The sequence below is a fragment of the Lampetra planeri genome, chromosome 24, assembly GCF_965212315.1.
Source record: "Lampetra planeri chromosome 24, kcLamPlan1.2.h2, whole genome shotgun sequence".
Taxonomy (NCBI): domain Eukaryota; kingdom Metazoa; phylum Chordata; class Hyperoartia; order Petromyzontiformes; family Petromyzontidae; genus Lampetra; species Lampetra planeri.
The window spans coordinates 6536353-6556618 of record NC_136130.1 but is presented as its reverse complement, the minus strand read 5'-3'; the positions used below and the strand labels follow the sequence as shown (position 1 = coordinate 6556618).

The 20266-nt window shown below is 43.6% G+C and overlaps 1 protein-coding gene across 4 annotated transcripts in view; it reads right to left on the bottom strand.

Annotated features, from left to right (window-relative positions):
• Positions 1 to 15748, bottom strand: part of LOC144726680 (beta-1,4-galactosyltransferase 2-like) — a 40687-nt gene extending 24939 nt beyond the window's left edge. For 2 of the 4 annotated variants that reach the window (XM_078605468.1, XM_078605470.1), the window contains exon 1: positions 15151 to 15748. In XM_078605468.1, coding sequence (XP_078461594.1) covers positions 15151 to 15454 — 304 coding nt within the window. In that variant the 5' untranslated portion in view covers positions 15455 to 15748. The remainder of the gene's footprint in view (positions 1 to 15150) is intronic. The other 2 variants (XM_078605471.1, XM_078605469.1) reach the window with 1 other exon arrangement.
• Positions 15749 to 20266: the final 4518 nt, after the last annotated feature.

Sequence of the window (20266 nt, the reverse complement as noted above, 5' to 3'; positions counted from 1 at the left end):
TAACGTCTCTGTGAAAGGAAATGGCTGTTTACGAGTGCACTGTTGAGTGACCATGCAAAGATGGGCCACCACCACTTCTTAGACCTGATCGAGATATGGTATATTGAAACCTGTAGGTCGTGAAGGTCAACATCAGCAATGTGCTCATTGTATCGGTTGATGCATTTTGGTTGTGGGACTTTGTCAAAGGCACGTCGCTCCTTGTTCCATCTCTTGACAGAGGGGTCTCACTGTATTTCTCCTCCTTGTTTGTTTGCCACTGTGACAATGTTATTGTCTTTCCAACGAACCAGCAACTTGTCTCCTTGGGTCAGAACCTCAAAAGGTTCCCCGAGGTAACTTCATGAAGTCCTTCTGTGGTTTGAATAATAAAACGTCAAAAATACGATTTTTCCTCATCGTTCCAGAGCTCCCATATCTTCTTATCGTCATTTCATCAAGGAGTGCAGGCGAACTGGAGAGGTTGTCATTAAGGAACTTGCAACCTTGAGGCACCTGAGATTGTTCTGCAAGACCGAGAACGACACTGGGTCCCTGACCCAACCCAGTCTCAGGGAGGAAAGTGTGGGATCCACCATATGGCTCAATGTGATACATGTAACCACTGGATGAGGCAAGGTTCCATAGCTTGTAACCAAAACGGATTGGTTTACCTCTTATGAATTGCTTACATCCATGTCAGCCATAGTATCAGATCATGATCTCATCCACTGACAGCCATTCCTGAAATGGAATGACTTTGTATGACTGATTGAGCTCGGAGAAGAATAGCCTAGCCTTAAAAAAACGGGTCGTCAGTGAACTTTGTGTTGTTAACCACATGAACTGAGGCCATTATTTCATCAAAGCGATTTCTCCGCCATTGCATCTGAAATGCTATTATCGTGTACATCACTGTCAAGTGACCAGTACATGTCTTCTTGGAATAAAGCTGTACCCAGATGTGATAATGATGCCATATAATGTAAGGAGCTCATCCATACTCAGATACAGTAGCTTGTCCTTGGTCTGGGTGGTTGTAGAGGTTGGACATTTCAATGGTGATCTCTCTTCGGATGGGTGGATACATTAGTAAGAAAACATCCATTGGGTTGGGGCAGCTTTGTTTTACACATTCTGCAGCATTTGGGCTGTATACTATGTGGTTTGGAATCACAGCGGTGGCAGGCCTCTTCGATCGTTTGAACACTCGATCTTTATTTTTGACCAACTGCAGCTTTGCCCTTGGCTCTTCTGGCTGCCCAATATGGCTTATAGAGGCCCTTGGCTCTTTATTATCAACAGTGGAGGGGGGTGGGGGAGTGGGGGGTGAGGGGTAGGTCATCATCACTGATAACGTTGTTCCTGTCATGATTTGTTTACATAAGTTCAGCATATGCATTCAACAGATTGGCTGGCAAATGGCCTGTCTCCCCCTCATAGTCCATATCTGACCCATCGCTATCACAATCACTGAGGACAGCATCTTTCTAATTTTGAGGGATAACTGCAATGTTGCATGCCTTGTCTGGGCGGTCATCTAGAGCCAACATATCCAGAACTTGACTCAAGTGAAACTAAAAGAACAGTAGAAAGTTAGGTAGAACAAGAACTATGTATGTGTATAAGTATGTGTATACCTAGAGCGCCAGGTGCCTAAAGCACAGCAAATTGGCACAGTCAGTCGACCCATGGCACCTGGGTCTGCCCCGTGACCTCCTGCCAGCGGGCGTTCGACACTTTACGTGGCCTCAAGGTGCACATAGCCTGGCACTAGCGTCGTGGTGACATCACCGCTACTTAGTGACGAATGGCGGTTGTTGTTGTATACCTAGATGCACTGTGTTATCCCACCGGTCACTATTGTTGTCGTCAACATGTTTACTCATTCTATGACAACACTGAACAAATTTGAGTACCGTATTTTTCCGCATATAACCCGCGGGGTATACCACTTTTTACAAACAAAACAAGCCCCTGCGGTGTATATGGAGGTGCGGGCTATCCCAAAAAATGTTTACACGTGTGACATGTCATAACTCGTTCAATTTTTTCATGGTAGGACTATCCACTATGTAATACTTACCTTTGACTAAAGCACTGCTGAATAAACCACTCACACTAAAATTGCACATATTATCACGTTTGAAATGAATTGTTTGTACAATTAAACAACAATGTTTGAAGTGCGCACAGTTTACCGGCGACGGGAGAGCTGGAAGGAGAGAGGTGGGGGGGTGAGGCAATGGCGTTACCGTAGTGCCGCTATTGTCTGCGCCGTGCGCAATCTACCAGTGCTAAAACTGTACTTATCTACCAGTTATGTGTTACTTATTTATTGGATATGTACTTTGTTACTTATTTAATGTTTTAAGTTCACTCGTTTCCGGTTAGTTTGTTTTCTTTGTGCACGTTATGATTTTAATGTTAACAATTGATAGTGGAATGTATTACAAATGTAAATTTCGTATTAATATGATGGAATTAAGCTCGGTAACGACGTTAAATATATGAATGCATGCGGGGTATATGGAGGTGCGGGCTATCTGAAATTTGTTTTACACAAAACGCTATTTTTGCGGGGTATATGCGTCTGCGGATTATATGCGTATGAGGGCTATATGTGGGGAAATATGGTAATTGCAAATTCATATGTAGTGCTCGTACCGACACAACAGCTTCTTGTCTTTCCTCGGATAGTTATTTAATTATATAGTTCCACATTTCACCCGTCAACACTGCTCAATGTTCCTCCGTACACTCCAACCCACAACTCTCCGGCAACATCACTCAATGTTCCTCCGCTCGCTCGCTGCGCTCCGCTGGCCTCGCTCGCTCCCCTTTGCTCCTCCGGCGACTCTCCTCTCCACTCTCTTTCTCTCTCTCCAGCTCGGCTGCTCTTTATCAACTCCGTCGTCCCACTCCGTCGTAACTCTCCGTCATCTCACTCCGTCGTAACTCTCCGTCGTCTCTCTCTCCATTGATGTTTCCGTTACTCCGCTACTACCCTATGCTGCACTCTCTATCCACTGCTACCCTATGCTGTAATCTCTCTATCCACTGCTACCCTATGCTGTACTCACTATCCGCTGCTCCGTCTCTCCATCCGTTCGTCTCTCGTCCCAGGCACCAACTCCCGTTTCACTCCACCATCTCACCCTTCATCCCCGAACCAATTACCCCTAATTAATTAGGTCATCCCCCGCGACGCCATTCGCCCCCAGCCCTCGGTGCCACGTGGCATTGTTATTCCAGACACGCCGGCGCCAATCTCAGACAACAACCCCTCTCGTCCAATCAACGTCCTGCGTCCTCAATTACCCCCGGCCACCTGCGGCCCCCTTAACTATCACACCACCTTAATTTGTACAACAACAACGGTTAGCCAATCAGCGCCCTGTGTCCTCGTTTGCCCTCACTGTCCGCCACGTGCACGCATACCGACCCAGCGCGTGACGCGTGTCTCAAGCACTACACATATATCAATACTAGACACCTTAAAAATGATGTGTACCAAAAATATTTGTCCTATCTTTATGTTAACATACTTTAGTAACCTTTTGTTTGGGAGCTTTGATGCAGCCATCCTCTTCTCATGGTGCACCCAGGCAGTAAACAGCTCTGATTATGTGACAATTTACACTAAACATGTGACACTGCACATATTTCATTGAGACCCTTTATTATTTCAATATTTGCTGAAAATGCATTGATACATAAGTCAATAAATATTTTAGAGCCTTATAACTGAAAAAGTTTTTTACGCTCACTATTGTGACCTATGTGATTAAATGGGTTTAAACATGTAATAAAAATAAAACACGTTGTCAATCTGATACATAGTGAAAGCCTCTCCCAATGGTTTGAGCATACTTCATCATGCTGGTCAATGCGGGTTAAGGTGAAGTTGGACCCTTAGCATATCAAATCGGCCATGGCGTGAGCAGCTGCGAGGAATTTGGTAATTTCATATGGCACTGTGTGAACCACTTCAAAATGACGAGGTCATTGGTTTTGTTTGTGCAATTGCTGCATTGGAATGCATTCCTTTTTTTTGTAGAAACTAGAAATCCGATTAGCTCCAAGGAGAACGAGTGTTGTGAGAATACAAATTAAGTTCGTTTTACACTACATGGAGTTAACATTACGTAAAATTCCTGTTGCTTGCAGCTGAGAATCCTCTCAAACTGCAATGGTCGATTGTACCGAACTTTTACTTCAGTAACAAATATAAGTAAGCAAATAATACACCTTCCAAAATATGTTGTTCCACGTAAAAACATTTCTTTTTATATATACAGTCAACGGGTTGTGGAAGACCCGACTTATGGAAATCCGATTTTACGGAAATGCTCCCTATAAATCATGTAAAAAAAAAAATACGCGGAAATGTTTGCATTAGTTACGTTAAGTACAAGTAGTGCAGTGCGGAAAGGTTGTGGATGAATACCGCGGAGCGAGGAGGTGTAAGGCGGGCAGCCGTCTTACGTCTCACTCGAGCTTCACCAGAATTACGGTAAATGGAATTTCTTGATTTTTGGGTAAAATTGTTCAGTTTCCGACATGGAAAATTTGGGCTACAGATCGTTCATGGGAACGCAACCCTTCCATAACCCAGGGACTGTCTGTATCTGATCAGCCACACAACCTTATGGGAGTGAACTTGTTCAGCAGCATTTCAGTTCAATTTCGATTTAAGGCTTTCGTGACTGCAGGGATTCATATTCTTGAATCTTTCCTTAAAGTCACGTAAAAGGGAAATAATAAAATAATAAAAATAAAACAATTAAATTCTCACGACGTTTCGGCCACAACACAAGCAGCCGTCCTCAGGTGACCTGCAACCATCCTCAGGTGACCCGAGGACGGCTGCTTGTGTTGTGTACCTTCTACGTGACTTTACCGAAAGATCCAAGAACATTTGGGTTCAATTACAAGAAAACCATCAGCTGGTTTCAACATTCAGTGTTTCATCGGCAACAAAAATAACGAATGGATTCAGTTTAAACAAAGGCGAATTAAAAGCCAAAGGAGAAGAGGCGGCCAAATGTGGTCAAGTCCTCGTCCCACGGCTTGCTGGAACTGGTGCTGGTAACCTAACAGATATCACAAGACAAGGAAGCCTTCCTCTCTGTTAAATATGGGTGCTTGTGATGTAAAACTATATGAACGAAACTATTTACATTTTACCAGAAAAGACCCACTGAGCTATATAGCTCTTTTTGAGAAGCGACCTGGCCACAATCGATCGCTCAACGAAGTGGCTTATTGTGTGGAAATTTATAGCAGCTAAACATTTAAAAACGCATGTTCATTCTAAATGTGGAGGGGAAAAACCAGGGGACGTGGAGAAAAATCCACGCGACCATGGGGAAAACATGCGAACTTCAAATATACGGGCGTCAGCGTCGCGATTGAACCCACGACCTCCTGTATACCAGGCAAAATAGTTAACATCGCCACTGTGGCACCCTCATATAATACGTGACACAAAACAATAATTAGCATCTGACTCTGCTGATGATACACTGAAGTTGAAAAGTACCGTACCAGAAGGCTGTGTGTAAATGTACATTTGTATGTGGAAAGGCAGATTTGTGAAAGAGGCATTTGTCCTGCTGATGATGGCATGTTACTTTTATTCTCCACAATGACCCGCAATTGTTATTTTGTGTTTACCAGTGTGTGTGTGTGGGAGATCCAAATACAGGATGTGCCCAAGGGCAATCACTCATTGGCAAAACACACCTTATAATCCAATGTGAACCACAACACGATCAGATTTCATTCAGATCGGTTGCTATAACAACAAGCCTAAGTGATTTCCTATTCAAATGAGCATTGAAGGCAGTGCTCATATCTTGTTACAGTTCTGAGCCAGTGGTGGAGATTCCACATTCCTATGACGAGGTTGAGTCTATCCATAGGACAACCACTGTTTAATTCCCCACAAAGCGGTAACTAATTGCACCAGTCCCAAAAAGCTGATTTCCCAGAGTCAAATGGTGATATCATCGGCGTCATCAGCCGCTTCATATTGGGTGTTGCTCAAAGGGAGTTTTTCGCCTTCAAAGGCACGAGTAATTAATCACAATAAAGTAGTTGATTACTGAATACAGTAATTGTCACCAGTATCAAACCTAATTCTATTTCAATCGACTTACATTTGCATTGTAATGCTGAGGGGTGAGATAAAAGTTGTTTTTACAGAATGTGGAAGCTGCTAACCGTTGTTCTTTGACAATGTACTTGTTATTAAATAAACGTGAAGTAAACAAACATGACCTTTTACAAACACTCCAGGTAACATAAAGATGAATCATTTATGAATGCATTTTAAAGATTTTCCCGTATTCTGGGTTCAGAGCACAAGGCACTGACTATTGCATTATTGCTCCATACATTGTGCCTATCATAAATACTCATCACCAGCCATGATCATTCCACTGATGGATGAAGGCCTCTGCCCAAGCCATGACAGAGTAAATGTTGATGGATATCCATTTTGCAGTCAGACAGCGTGGTGGTCCTCAAGTCACAAATAGAGGCGTGCGAGTTCAGTCGATTCAGCACATCATTCTCTGGGGTTCATAAAATGAGTACCCCTTCATGGATGGAAACAATAAACAGTGGTTAACCTATGAGAAATTATCCTTGCCATTTGAATGTGGAATTTCCACTTCTGGCCCAGGGCCATGACTTTACTGAACTAGGGTGGTCAATCATCTTGAGATTGGTTTAACACGTGGGCTTTCGCGACCAATATCATCCATAAGAGGGTTTTTTTGGGTTAGATCGCGTAAATATGTGTCGTTAAACCCGCCACCACCTGACACATCCAACTAGTAAGGGTTGTCACGTAAATAGAACGTGCCAATTCGTCACGAGTACAGCACACCAATGTGTTGGAGAGCCAATCCATAACATTTACAATCGGAGCACAACGTTTTGCCAGTATTTACAACTAGCTTCATCAGGCGACAGCCCGATTTGTAGAGAAGTCCACCTGTTTCGTTCTTTATATATAGAGGCGTAGATGTGGTGACCACACTTGTGTGCACTTCTTGCGCAAAGCGTGGGGGGGGGGGGATTAATGAGTCAACGCACATTATGCGAGACCATTGATCTTGTCCTTCCTGTCCATTGCATGTACACTTGTGACAAATGCCATGTTGGGCAAACAGGACGAATGATCAGCACGAGACTAAAAGAAGACCAAATAAATATTAGATACTTCCAAACTGTCAAAAGTAGCAGAACACGCGTGCCAAAAAGGACACAATTAATTTTGATAATGTTGAAGTTCTGTGCAAAACTAGTTACGACTGGCCAAGACTAATTAGAGAATCTATCGAAATTGAAAGGAATACAAATAATTGTAACTGTTCGGATAGTGCTGCGTTGAAGCGAATCATAAAATAATACATTGTTTAAATGCATGCCTATACAGGCCACCATACTTCAATAGGGATTACCACACACACAATTAACAGGAAGGACAAGATCAATCGGCTCGCATAATGCGCATGCATAATGTAGTAGAGCTTAGGTTCGATTTCAGACCCATGCGCCTGTGTCGAGTTTGTACGTTCCCCCTTGTTCTGTACGGGTTAAAGAAACCGGGAGATGGAACCAGCGACAGCAGGAATGCTAGTCAAATTTGTTGGCCACTACAACACCGCCACGGCAGCATTCCTTGTGCCGAATTAGAGCGGTAGGATTATAGGGAAGGGCCTGTTGCCTCCTGCGTTTGCCGTGGGGCTGTCGTTCTTTGAGAAAACGTGTTTGTCAGCAGCAAAAAAACCTAACCTCAATAAAGACTGCCTCACCGCCTGACACGTACTGTATTACACACAAGCCTGGATAATGTTTAGACATTTTTTTTCTTTCATTTTCACATCACAAGCCTGGATTTCCTGTCAATGGTACCGCTCCTAATGTCCTTGAGGTGTGTAGTCAACCTTCTAAAAGAGCCACTTTTAAATTGCTATAAAATGTTATTCAACGAAAGTCTACTACTCTGTGTGTTCGCAGTTTATTGTACATGTTCTCCGATTACTCCGTCTCGTGAAGAGTGTATTTAGTGGATGTGGATGAACAATAATCAAGCACAGCCTTTTATCAATCCACTGCTGGATGAAAGCCTCCACGAACGTTTCGGTGATGGCAGTTGTTTGACCATGCATCATCACGCTGGTCAATGCGGCTTGGTGAAGGAGATGGGTGTCAGCAGGGCCGGTTCAGACATCACTCGCCATCGATATCTGAACCAGCCCTGCCGGCTACCCATGTCTAACATACCGGCCCATTGCCAACATTGCCATCGATGTCAGCCCTTGCTGAAATCGATGGCAAGGGCGCCACGGTGGCGAGATGTTAACTGCCTTGGTAAACAGGAGGCCTTGAGTTCCATCCTGACCTTGACACCTGAATATTTGGAGTTTGCACGTCTCTTTCACCATTGGTCACCTGAAGTTTTTGTCCGTGTCCACCGATTTTTCCCCTCCACATTTAGAATAAACACACACATTTTAGAGTATTTGGCTACTATAAATGTCCACGTAATGATAAGTCTCTTCGTTGAGCTATCATTTGCTGGCCAGGTCGCTTTCTGATAAAGGGCTATATTTTCTTTGGGTTTTTCGGGAAAATCACGTAGATAGGTACAAATTAATAAGAATATTAAATATAAAATAAACAAAAAACGATATCACAACACAAGCGACCGTCATCAGGAGGAAAGAGGGGGAAAGCTGCTGAATGCACACTGTTTCATAGGGTGTAGTCCTCTTTGTAACAAATAAGGCACGAGTATGCTTTAATCCGTTTGTTCCTGTGGTGTACAGCATTGCACTGTGTGTGGTATATTACCAACAGAAGTACGTCAGTGAGCCGGATATATCCTCACATTACAGAAGTACAAAAAGCAAGCCACACAATTGAATGCGGTCTGTATAAGAGTAATGCGGCAAAAAAGAACCACATTTAGATTGTCACCAGCAGCTATGACAATACCATACGAAGGAAAAATAATTATTTTAACCTGTGTCCAATTAACATTCAGTATAGCACATCTACAAAGGAGGTGGAGTGTTGAAATTAGCTCCTGGGCAGGTGCACTAGGTGGATTGTTGTATGGCAGGATAGGGAGACATGGTGGTGGCTTGGGGAGTCCTTCATCCAGCAGTGGATTAATCAGCTGATTATGACTTGGCATTTAGCTCATTACAGAAAACAAAAACGTTTGATTCCGAGCCTAAGTTGAGGGATATCTTAACCGGTTCTGTGCAACTTCATCACAAACCTGCACGACCTGCATGGTGAAGTATAGTCAAGCAAAACCAATGGCGAACAGAGCATGGAGAGGCCTTTATTCTGCACTGGATAGCCAATGTTTGATTATGATTATGATAATACATATTTACCATGTTAACTGTAAACTAAGTGTGCCAAGAAGCATGGAGATGCACGCTTGGAATTACGTAGAGAGACATGGATTGGAGAACGTACACCAGTTTAATGTGTTTCAAACTGTCAAGAAATGTACATGATCTTGGGAGATTGAGCGATGAACTTGGCTTGCGTGTAGGTAACTCGGTGGATTTTTTCATCGCGGAATCGTGAGATGCAATGGCTTTGGGAGGCCGTCCTCAAGCAGTGTATTCATCATGGCTGATGATGATGATGAATCGCAATGAGAATAATGAAAAACTCTCATTCGCCAATAACACTACCTTCAAAGAAAAAAACACCGGTGATTTTTCAGGCGAGCGTGCTTCTTCGTAATACATAAATGTGGACAATTACCATCGCCCCCTGTTCATTATGGGTTATATTTGTACAGTGATCGCTTTCTGAGTCCACATAGATGTTACCCACGGGTGAAGAGGTTGAGAGAGAATCGTAAACTGGTTATGGAGTATAAAAATGCTACAGGTCTGAGTGGTGGAAGAATTCAGGTGGACTAATATTAGGCACATTATGTTTTCAGAATGCCTTACAACAAATATCACAAACAACATCCCTGTTTGCTGACAAACCATGTATTTTTTTATTTAATAGTCCTGTTCTAATGCTGGTTGAGGTGGCACAATTTCATATGGGCTGGAAAAACCTGAATTATTACTGCACTTGCTCACCCGAGGTTGTGGCCGAATTACAATACAAGCGATGCACTTGTCGGGAGCAAGTATTTGTTTTACCACCCTTAAAATCAAAATCAGCACAAATAAATTACATTTGCCAATGACACTGCCTTAAAAGTAAAAAAAATATAATAGCAAATTAATTCACAATAACCGGTCGACTATTTTCAACACATTTTTTTAGCATGAGTTATATGTCCGAGGGTGCTTTTTCAGCAACAGCATCGGTCATGATCTATCCACTGCTGGATGAAGGCCTCCAAAAGCCGTCACCATCTCTCACGATTCTGCGCTGTAATGATCCACCGAGCACCTGCACACAAGCCGAATTCTCATCACTCCATCTCCTCGTCGCATGTCTCGGCAATAGGCCATAATCCCTTCTCGCAACGTGTCGTGGCCAAGCACCCTTACTTTTCTGAAGAGTCAGAATGATGATCTCTTTAACTTCCGGATGTTTTTCACAGTATAAAAGGACACTACGCCTGACAATAATTCCCGATGGGGCAGATGCTTGCGTAACGCTTACATTCATTCGATAATTGCGTTTATTGCATTTTTGGCAATGCATTATTTTGACTGCCAGTCAAAGATGACATATTATATCGTGTACTTATTGCAGACACCCGAGGCCAGGGAGTCGGCAAATAAAATAACAAGAGCAGCCATTTTGTCGGATTCGGTAAAGCAACTCGATATTTCAAGAGCCGCAAAGCACGGGAATAGGAGACGGTGGGGTCCTTAATAAAAGTAGTTGTCCTTAAAAAGCCGCATGCTTCTCCAAAGTCGCAGGTTGCCGAACCGCGCTCCAAGCATTCTACACGACTTTACATAAGATAGTATTGCAATTTATTGTCCTGCCACAGTGCTTAGCCTTGGCACACTCGGACTATGAGCCTGGTGGCCTGAGTTTGTGCCAAATAATTTCTGAACTGGTCCTGAGTGCCCACGTAAAAAAAGACCCGCACCAACCATAGGCATAAAAACAGCACTGTGTATATAAAGCACAGTAGTACATCTGTGTTAGTCAATCAAATGTCGAGTGGCCAAATGCCTGGGGTGTTTGAGCCAGATATTCCGTAACTCCGACAATTGGCACCAGTTTTGCCAAGCCCGCTTTATAAAAGCGGAATAAAACTTTTTTAGAAGTAGCTTACATGGGTTTTTTTGCGGGGGTTCGTTTTAGTTGGAGGTCGTTTTATTTGGAGGTCGTTTTATTTGGAATCTTTTTGTGTTACAGGTGATAATAATGGTTGTAGGACCGGTTTAGGCAATTGACAGGTGTTAATTAATTATGCACGTAATTAAGAGATTGAGAATCCTCGTATCCACACTCTCCGACTGACATGGTTGGCTACGTACGGTGCGAAAGAAGTTCAAAACATACGGGTAGTTCTCGGCTTACGTTCGTTTGTAAGTCGAACGGTTTGTAAGTCGGAACACAATAATGCACTACATTTAAATGCCCATACGGTCAGTGTTGTGAAACGTGTTACGGTTCAACGAAAAAGGGGGGGGGGGGGAGGGTTCGCTCATCTGAACAAGTGCGAGTTAGATTTTTTAAATAAAATGTATTACTATTTGTTTCCATGGAAGCTGTTTTATAAGTACGGGTGTTCGGCTGGATAAATACATAACTCCGCCATTCATATCAGAAAACACCCACGAGTTGTGAATTTTCTGGCGTGTCCAATTAAATAAAACATCCTACGTTCCACGTCCGACATGTTCTGCAATCTGTGCCCCATTGAGGCAACAGGGGCCACGGGAGGGTGGAGAGCATGAGGATGGCCTCTTTTAAAATGAACCTAATTACACACACATTTATTTTACAAATATTTTGCGTGCAACTTAATGTTGTAGGCAGCAAAACTACAACAGTAAAAAAAATATTATTTTTATTTCGTTATTATAAACACCTTCACATTCCACCCTCTCTCAAGCCCAGCCGTGGTTGGCTATGCACACGCCTGGAGGAATCCAGCGTTGTTGAGGCAGTGAGTGTTGGTGGATCACAAAAATGTGGTGTAACTCCCTTCCCGTGCACGTCAAGGTGCCATACCCTGGGGATAGTGTTGCTCCCTTGCACGCGTGGGGTTTCTCCGCAGTTCCTCCGGTTTTCTTCCCATTTGTTTGAACACTCATCATTAATTGGCAGGACCCTCATTAAAACGAGTCTTATGTCTCAGCGTAGCTTTGCTGGATAAATACATTATCTATTATCTCTTAAAAATGGGTTGTTCGGCTTATTTTAAGCTTGTTTTGAAAGGCAGTGCCACTAGTTTTTTTCTCATGAGACTTGGCAACGCTGCTATGAATATATAGGTGTTCGAATAGCATGAATTGATGTGTATAAAGATCTGTGTTGAGATTGTGTTGAATTTCATTGCAGTACACTGCGGAGTTTTGATAGACCGAGGCCGAGAAATGTTCAGGTTGGGTCTACAGTGGAAAATACGGCAATTCTTATTACATGTAATATATAAGTGCAAGGACGATATGTATATACAATGTATACCTCAGAAACGATATAAAACAGTAATATAATAAATGCGCTCTGGAACTCTCCAGTCAAACTGTTTAACGAATTCTTAAATCCTCCTGTCGTCAAAATCCACAAGTGCACACAAAGTTCTTACTCACCTGTGGCTGCTTACTTAGTAAATTGAAAGTTGCCCCCTACGCTTGACTTGAATACGCACAAAGGGAGGTTGTTTTTCACTTACGTTGCCTTGTCAAACCAACTCCTGGCCCTCGGCCAAACGGCTGTAGTTCAGTTAGCATGGGGGGGGGGGTATTAGCATGGGGGTTGGCAATGGATGGAATGTTGAGGACTCCCCCCCCAACAATAATTGACGTTGCAAACAGGTACAACTAGGTACTTAAAATTTAATTAATAAATAACTGCCATTTTCCTCAAAGTTATTTCACTAAACTACAAACGAAACTCTTATTTAGCTGATCAGGCCCACCGAGCTATATAGCACTTTTTCAGAAGCGATCTGGCCACAAATGATAGCTCAACGAAGTGGATTATCACGTGGAAATGTATAGCAGACAAATAATCGAAACGCGTGATGCTGATTCTAAACGTGGAGGGGAAAACCCGGAGGACCCGGAGAAAAATGCACGCGACCGCGGGGCAAGAGAGTGGCACACAAACTCCAAATATACAGCAGGCGTCAGGGTCGGGATCGAACCCACCGCATCCTCCATACCAGGCGAGGCGTTAACAGTTCGCCAAAGTTGCGCCTCTCGAAGTCTCTAATGCACGTCTAATCATGACGTCGCTATTGTGGCACGTCATTGTGTGATTTACTCGGTGTAACTTGATAGCAAGTCAATAATCGGCACGATAAACTGCAGTGATTATAAATACGCGTGGCAGGATCGTGTTTAGTGAATTACAATTGAAGGACTTAAGTCATCCTTATTCTGGCTGGGATTACATGAGGGGGGGGGGAATGCAAGACAATACAATTGTAAAATACAATTACAAACATTTGGGAAACTTGATATTGAGATATTTTTCGATTTAAAGCTTTCGTGACTGCAGGGATTCATCTTCTTGGTTCTTTCGGTAAAGTCACGTAGAAGGGAAGTATGTCTGAATGAAACAGCACGTGTGCTGTTTCATTCAGACGCTGTCGCCTCGACAGATCTGGTTTTCACCCGAGGACGGCTGTTTGCGTTGTGGCCGAAACGTCGTGAGAATTGTTTTATTATGTTTTATTTTTACTATTTTATTACTTCCCTTCTACGTGACTTTACCGAAAGAACCAAGAAGTTGATATTGAGATATCATATCATGTCGCAGCGACTCGCGTTCCATTGCCGCTCACGTCCAGCAGCGATGACGAATATCGGAAGCGGTTCTGGGCTTCCCCTAAGTCGACTCGGCCGTAAATGCATATTATAATGCTGTGTACAATCACTTCCTCATGCTCCGTTGCTGGCATGAGTGATCGTCGTAGTCTGTTCAAGGTTATGGGGGGGGGGGGGTATTTGATTGTATTCCCTTTATTAACCGCGTGTAGAAATGACAGACAAAAACATGTTAAGTTAAATATTAACTTGAGAAAATGACGCTGCTAGAAGAAAATATGGCCAATGGTGAATGATAATGAGGTAGTGACAGCCAAGGTACGGAACGCGTCTTAGAGGTCACCCACAGGAAGCGATTAAATCAGCTCGCGTGCGAAATGACGGCTTGGGGGAGGTCCTTCATCCAGCAGTGAATCGATCATGGCGGACTAGGATTGTGCTGTACGCGTGGGGGTCTTTTCACCGTGGTGAGGTCTCGTACCACCGAGATTCAAAGGAGGATTTGCGTGGATGTTATATACGGCGGTCCATTTATAGATAGCCCCCCCCCCAAAATAAAATAAACAGGGAGAAATCGCGTATAAATATGATTGCACTCTCCCGTGTATGATACAGAGCCATCCGCACTAACAATATCCACTCAGCCCCTCCTCCCCGTAGAAATGCTCTAAAGTTGAGTAAAAAACGTTGCTTCAATAATAACCACACCGAGCTTTATCATAACGCGTCAAACACACACAGGCGAGCACATCGTGTTATTATTACTCATTGTTTAGCGTTCAACATTTGATTACAGTTTTACCAATGACTGCGTCGTACCGTATCGTGTACTTATCTTTTGTGTGCCCCTCTCACCTCGTCCAAGACGAGGTAAAGTTCACAGACGCATTGTAACCTCATCAAGGGTGGCACAGTCTGTTTTTTTACAATCGGGTTTAATTGTCTTTTTATATTAAACCCGGTCATCTGAGATTGGGAGAAATACGGTTTAATTGGCTCTAAAAAAAACCGATGCCTGCCGCTGGAAAAATCGGGTTTTTTTCCACCCATGAACTTCATGGGCGCAATATAAACGCGAGTAAAGTATTGTTACAATATCGTTGTAGGTCGTTACGAGTATAGTTAACAAGCGAAGAGTCGTCGGAGAAGTAAATATGATTACTGCTTTTGTCGTTATCGAGCCGGGCGGGATGTTACTCACCAAGGCCTGCGGGGTCGTCGGAACACGGCTCCGTGGGTTCCCGGGGAGGACTCTGGCCCGAAACGTCGACGTTCTCCTGCACCCCGAGCGTGGCGCTTGCGAGGTCCGCCCGGTGCGTCTTCCTCATCGGCGGAGGGGGCCACACGGCGTCGGCGTCCAATCGGTCCGTCAGATTTCTTTGGCGCAGGAACGAAATGGCCTTCGCGGGTACCTCGGAGTACACGACCAAGACCACGAAGAAGTGGACCGAGCACAGGATCACCAGCGACACGCACACGGTCTCCAGCGGTTTTGACAACGACATCTCAAGACGTTTTTGCGTCACCCGCTCCGATTGATCCCTTCCTCTTGATGCTGCTGCTGATGCCGATGATGCTCTCTTTCTACGTTGGGTTAACGAGTAATTAGTAACCGCTGCGGCTGGCTGGCTGGCAAGCTCGCTCGCTGCACAAAATAATTTGTAATCTATTACGGTAGGAAGAGGCAAAACGGCGGATTAAAGTCACGGAGGTGACATCTGACGACAAACTGTGGGGATTGATCGGCGCTGCAACTCAGAAAGAACCTCTCGACAGACACCGCTGCTTGCGCGGTTCCCACCTTTGTGCGTTATTTCTTCACAAAGTGTGTGTGGGGCGGTGGGGGAGGGGTTTATAGGGGTGGGGACTGATGGTGTTCCATAATGCGGAGAGAGTCCGACGCGCATACAGATGGTGGGAGGTGTCCAGGTGTCGTGAGCGACACGTATCTGTGGAATGCATCCAACGGCGAGGGTGTGGTGTCACCACGGAAGAGGGTCTCCATCCGTATGGAGCGGTATATTCGTTAGAACGTTTAGCTCAGGAGAGTGAGCGCATATGTATGTTGATCGCTTTCAATTCACATTTCACGTTTTGTTTTCATTTCGTTAGAGCAGCAGCGACTTTTGGCTTCCGTAAAGGGCGCAAATCAAACATTGGGCCCCCACGTCTGACTGATTGTCACACTCTCTGAGCTGATAATGTAGTCACTACGCCATTGCCCCGAGGATGTTAATTAAGTAATGCTATGAAATGGTCTCAGGTGTATCGTCTGAGGCCATTTCATAGGAGTACAGCACATCGCTGGACTAGTGACGAATTATCACGTTCTGTTTACGTGACAACCCTTACTAGTTGGCTGTGTCGGGTGGTGGCGAGTTTTAACGACACATTTATATATTTACGCATGTGTTTAAAACTGTTTATCGTCCTATTAATATGCTGCACCGGACATCCCTTCCTTTGCAAACGAGATGTTCCATCTTGAGAAAGTATCCAGGTCACATTATTATTTTATAATCGCTAGCTAAATAAATAATACGTACGAACTGTACAGCACTTAATAATTGATGTGGAACCGGTGGCGCAATGGTTTGCTAAGTGCGATATAAACGCGGGCGAACGTCAGTGCTAAGGGGTTTATGATCTATGCGTGTCCCCCCCTCCACCAATCACTAACTCGTGTTGACCAGCGTGATGAAGTATGGTTAGAAACTCCGATGGCCGACGTAGCTTGGAGAGGCTTTGATCAAGCAGCGGATTGACCAAAGATGTACATTATTATTTGTGATTTTTTTTATTGCAGCCCATTGTGAATCCATTGCGAGATGATATCGTCCCCATGCCATGTCGGTCACGATTGTTTGTTGTACCATACTTCTCCACTCTGGCCAGTGCTGGACAGTGAAGTGGACGGATTCAGGACCGCTCCCTCTGCACATGCGTGATTAAACAGTCAATAGAGTCGGTAAAAAAAACATAAGCTTCACCCTTTCCGGAAATAATACATGCGATAATATGTTCAAACACCAAGCAGACGTCTGTCACAAGTCATCAAAATCTACATTAACCACACACATGCTTGTAAACCATGCAAACAAACAGGCTTTCATTATGCATGGATTGTCCTTGAAAGTGATTAGCCTACACCTTGAAAGGGTAAAGAGCTTATTCTTGTTTACATCATCTGGATACTGGCAAAAAAGGAATATAGATAATTCACAGTTATTTGTTTAACCACTGCTGGAGGGAGGTTTGATCATACTTCCCAACGCCAGTCAGTGAGGTTTGGTGAAGGTGGAGCAGGGAACTCAGGACTGGTTCATCACTCGCCATCGATGCTAGCCGTGGTTAGTTATCGTGTCATTGCGTGGTGCGTTAACCACTGCGCCACCGCCCCTGGCTGTATGTGTTATCTTTCAATACATACTGTATAGCATTTTTTAAAGGCAGAATTGGGGGCAATGGAAGTGGTGCAATTTAGTTAATTGTTAATAAATGGGGAAATTTTACAAGGATTATATATTTTTGTTTACGTAAAATGTTGACGTAAAAATATCGCAGGTCATTTGTTTGAGTTGCCCGCAATATACATTATATAGTGATGATTATTTATCAGTCCTTGGTCAATCTACTGCTGGATGAAAGTCTCCCCACGCCGTATCAGTCGTGGGGGGTTATTTGGCCATACTTCACAACGTTTGTCAATGTGAGTTGGTGAAGAGGGTGGAGGTGGGGGGACATGTCAGGACCGATTTCAGACATCAGTCGTCATTCAAGTAAGACATGACCGGGAGTCAAACTCAGTCCAGAATAAACACTTCGCACCTCCTGGCTTGGACATTCATCGAGAGACACTTGTGTGACCCATATTCTTGGTTCTTTCGGTAAAGGGAAATAATAAAATAATAAAAATAAAACAGCTGTCTTTCCGACAGCTCTGTTCTTCACCCGAGGACGGCTGCTTGCGTTGTGGCCGAAACGTCGTGAGAATTTTATTTTATTATGATTTTTTATTTTATTTTATTTATTCCCTTCGACGTGACTTTACCGAACGAACAAAGAATATGAATCCCTGTAGTCACGAAAGCTTTAAATCGAAACCTGTGTGACCATCAACCGCACCAAAACATCAACAGGCCGCTGCAGACATCTCCTTCAAAAATGGAAAGTTAAGGACACAAGCCAAAGCGCGACCTGTGACCATGCAACCCAAACTTTGGACCAAAGAAGTAACCCGCTGTAGCATGCGCTCCTTCAACGGAGGAATAACAGAACAACACGTACTCTCTCTGCTGAAGCCCTCTCGTGGCGAGCAGGCCACGACATTGGCACCTCTGATTAGTACGGTTGGCTACGTACGGTGCGAAAGAAGTTCAACAGTACATACACTCACATTTAGCTCCTGAACATATCGCTGCCATCATGCACAAGAATAGAGAAATGCACTCACCACTCCATCAACACGTCGGGAGGTGAAATCACGTGTAGAATTGCAACAACGACAACAATGTTCGCCTCGCCACGTCCTGTTCGTTATGGAGAGGGGGGTGGGGTGTTAAGTATTTTGCCACACCTGGTAAACATGCGCTTTGGCAACGTGTCGAGTCAGTGAGCCGTGGCCCGTGGATCAACTGCACCCGCGTCGCCGCATTCACTCGTTGACCTTTGCAGCATCATTTTCTCGGGATACATTTGAAACAACATTTATAACGTTTGCCCCTTGTGTTTTTTGCCGAGGTAAGGATTGCACTTAGTTTGGGTTTAACGACGTTGCTCGCTAGATGAAAGTACATCACCTGTTTACAGTTATTTTTTGCAAACAACTTTCAGTGGAACCAGAATGTACACGGACAAAAAGGCGGGCACTGCGATGTATTTGTGCGCTGGTGCCGACTTTATTGAGGGCGATTATACCACGTCAAATGAAGTGTGATTGATTGATTGAGGCACAACCTAAACACACACAGATATTCATAATCTAGGTTTTTGGGTCAGATCGCGTTATTTATAAATGTGTCGTAACCCTCCACCACCCGACACGGCCAAACAGTAAAAAATGTGTCACGTTTTTCAAAGGACAAAATAATTAACTTCTTTAGCCCACCGGTGTGCTGAAGAGAGAATCAACAGCATTTTAAAATTTGAGTACGACGTTTCGATGATAATTACAATCAGCTTCATCGGGCAAGAATGGTTAAGCTCTCCTATTGCTTCCGGTCTTAAATAGAGCAGCATCAGGGTGACCTCATCATTCAATTCAATCTGGTGCAGTGATTCGAGGCAGAGAGGGGGAGGGTATTGTAATTATATAGATTGGTAATCATTCAATTGTTATTCATTGGTATTTGTTTCCCTTATAAGGAATTGTAATTGTATTTATTTAATAATACGCTTCCAGGCCGCACTAAGCCTGTAGCTGTCAGAGCGCTTGAAGTTATTTCTGTTTCTTTCAATTTCAATGGATTCTCTAATTAGTCTTGGCCAGTAATAATTAGTTTTACATAACACTTCAACGTTATCAAAATCAATTGACTGTCTTTGTTGACAAGCATGCTCTGCCACTGCTGACAGTAGTGTTTGAGATAATTTAATGTTTCTTTGGTGTTCTTTTAATCTTACGCTGATGTTACGTCCCGTCTGTCCAATATAGCATTTGCCACATAAACAATGAACCTGATATACACCTTCTGTTGATAATTTAGGCAATTCGTATTTAGTGCCAGATACCAGTTTTTGAATTTTGTGCACTGTACCAAATCTTACTTTAATGTTTTGCTTTTGCAAAACCCGTGCTAATTTGTCAGTTACTCCTGAGATGTATGGTATTTTGATTGTTTGAACAATCTTGTTGCTTTCAGCAGTGTTGCTTTGCGTTCGTGATTTGGCCTTCAGTGCTCTGTTAATTTGAGCATTATTGTAGCCATTCTGTCTTAGTGCTTCTTTAACATGTTTCATCTCTCTCACTAGACTCTCACCATCTGACACTGTTTAGCCCGATGTATGAGTGTTTTAATAAGGGATGATTTCTGAGCTGGGTGATGATGTGAATCTGAATTCCTTATAAGGGAAACAAATACCAATAAATAACAATTGAATGATTACCAATCTATATAATTACATTATCCTCCCCCTTTCTGCCTCGAATCATTGCACCAGATTGAATTGAATTAAATGATGACGTCACCCTGATGCTGCTCTATTTAAGACCGGAAGCAACAGGAGAGCTTCAGCATTCTTGCCCGATGAAGCTGATTGTAATTATCAGCGAAACGTCGTACTCAAATTTTAAAATGCTGTTGGTTCTCTCTTCAGCA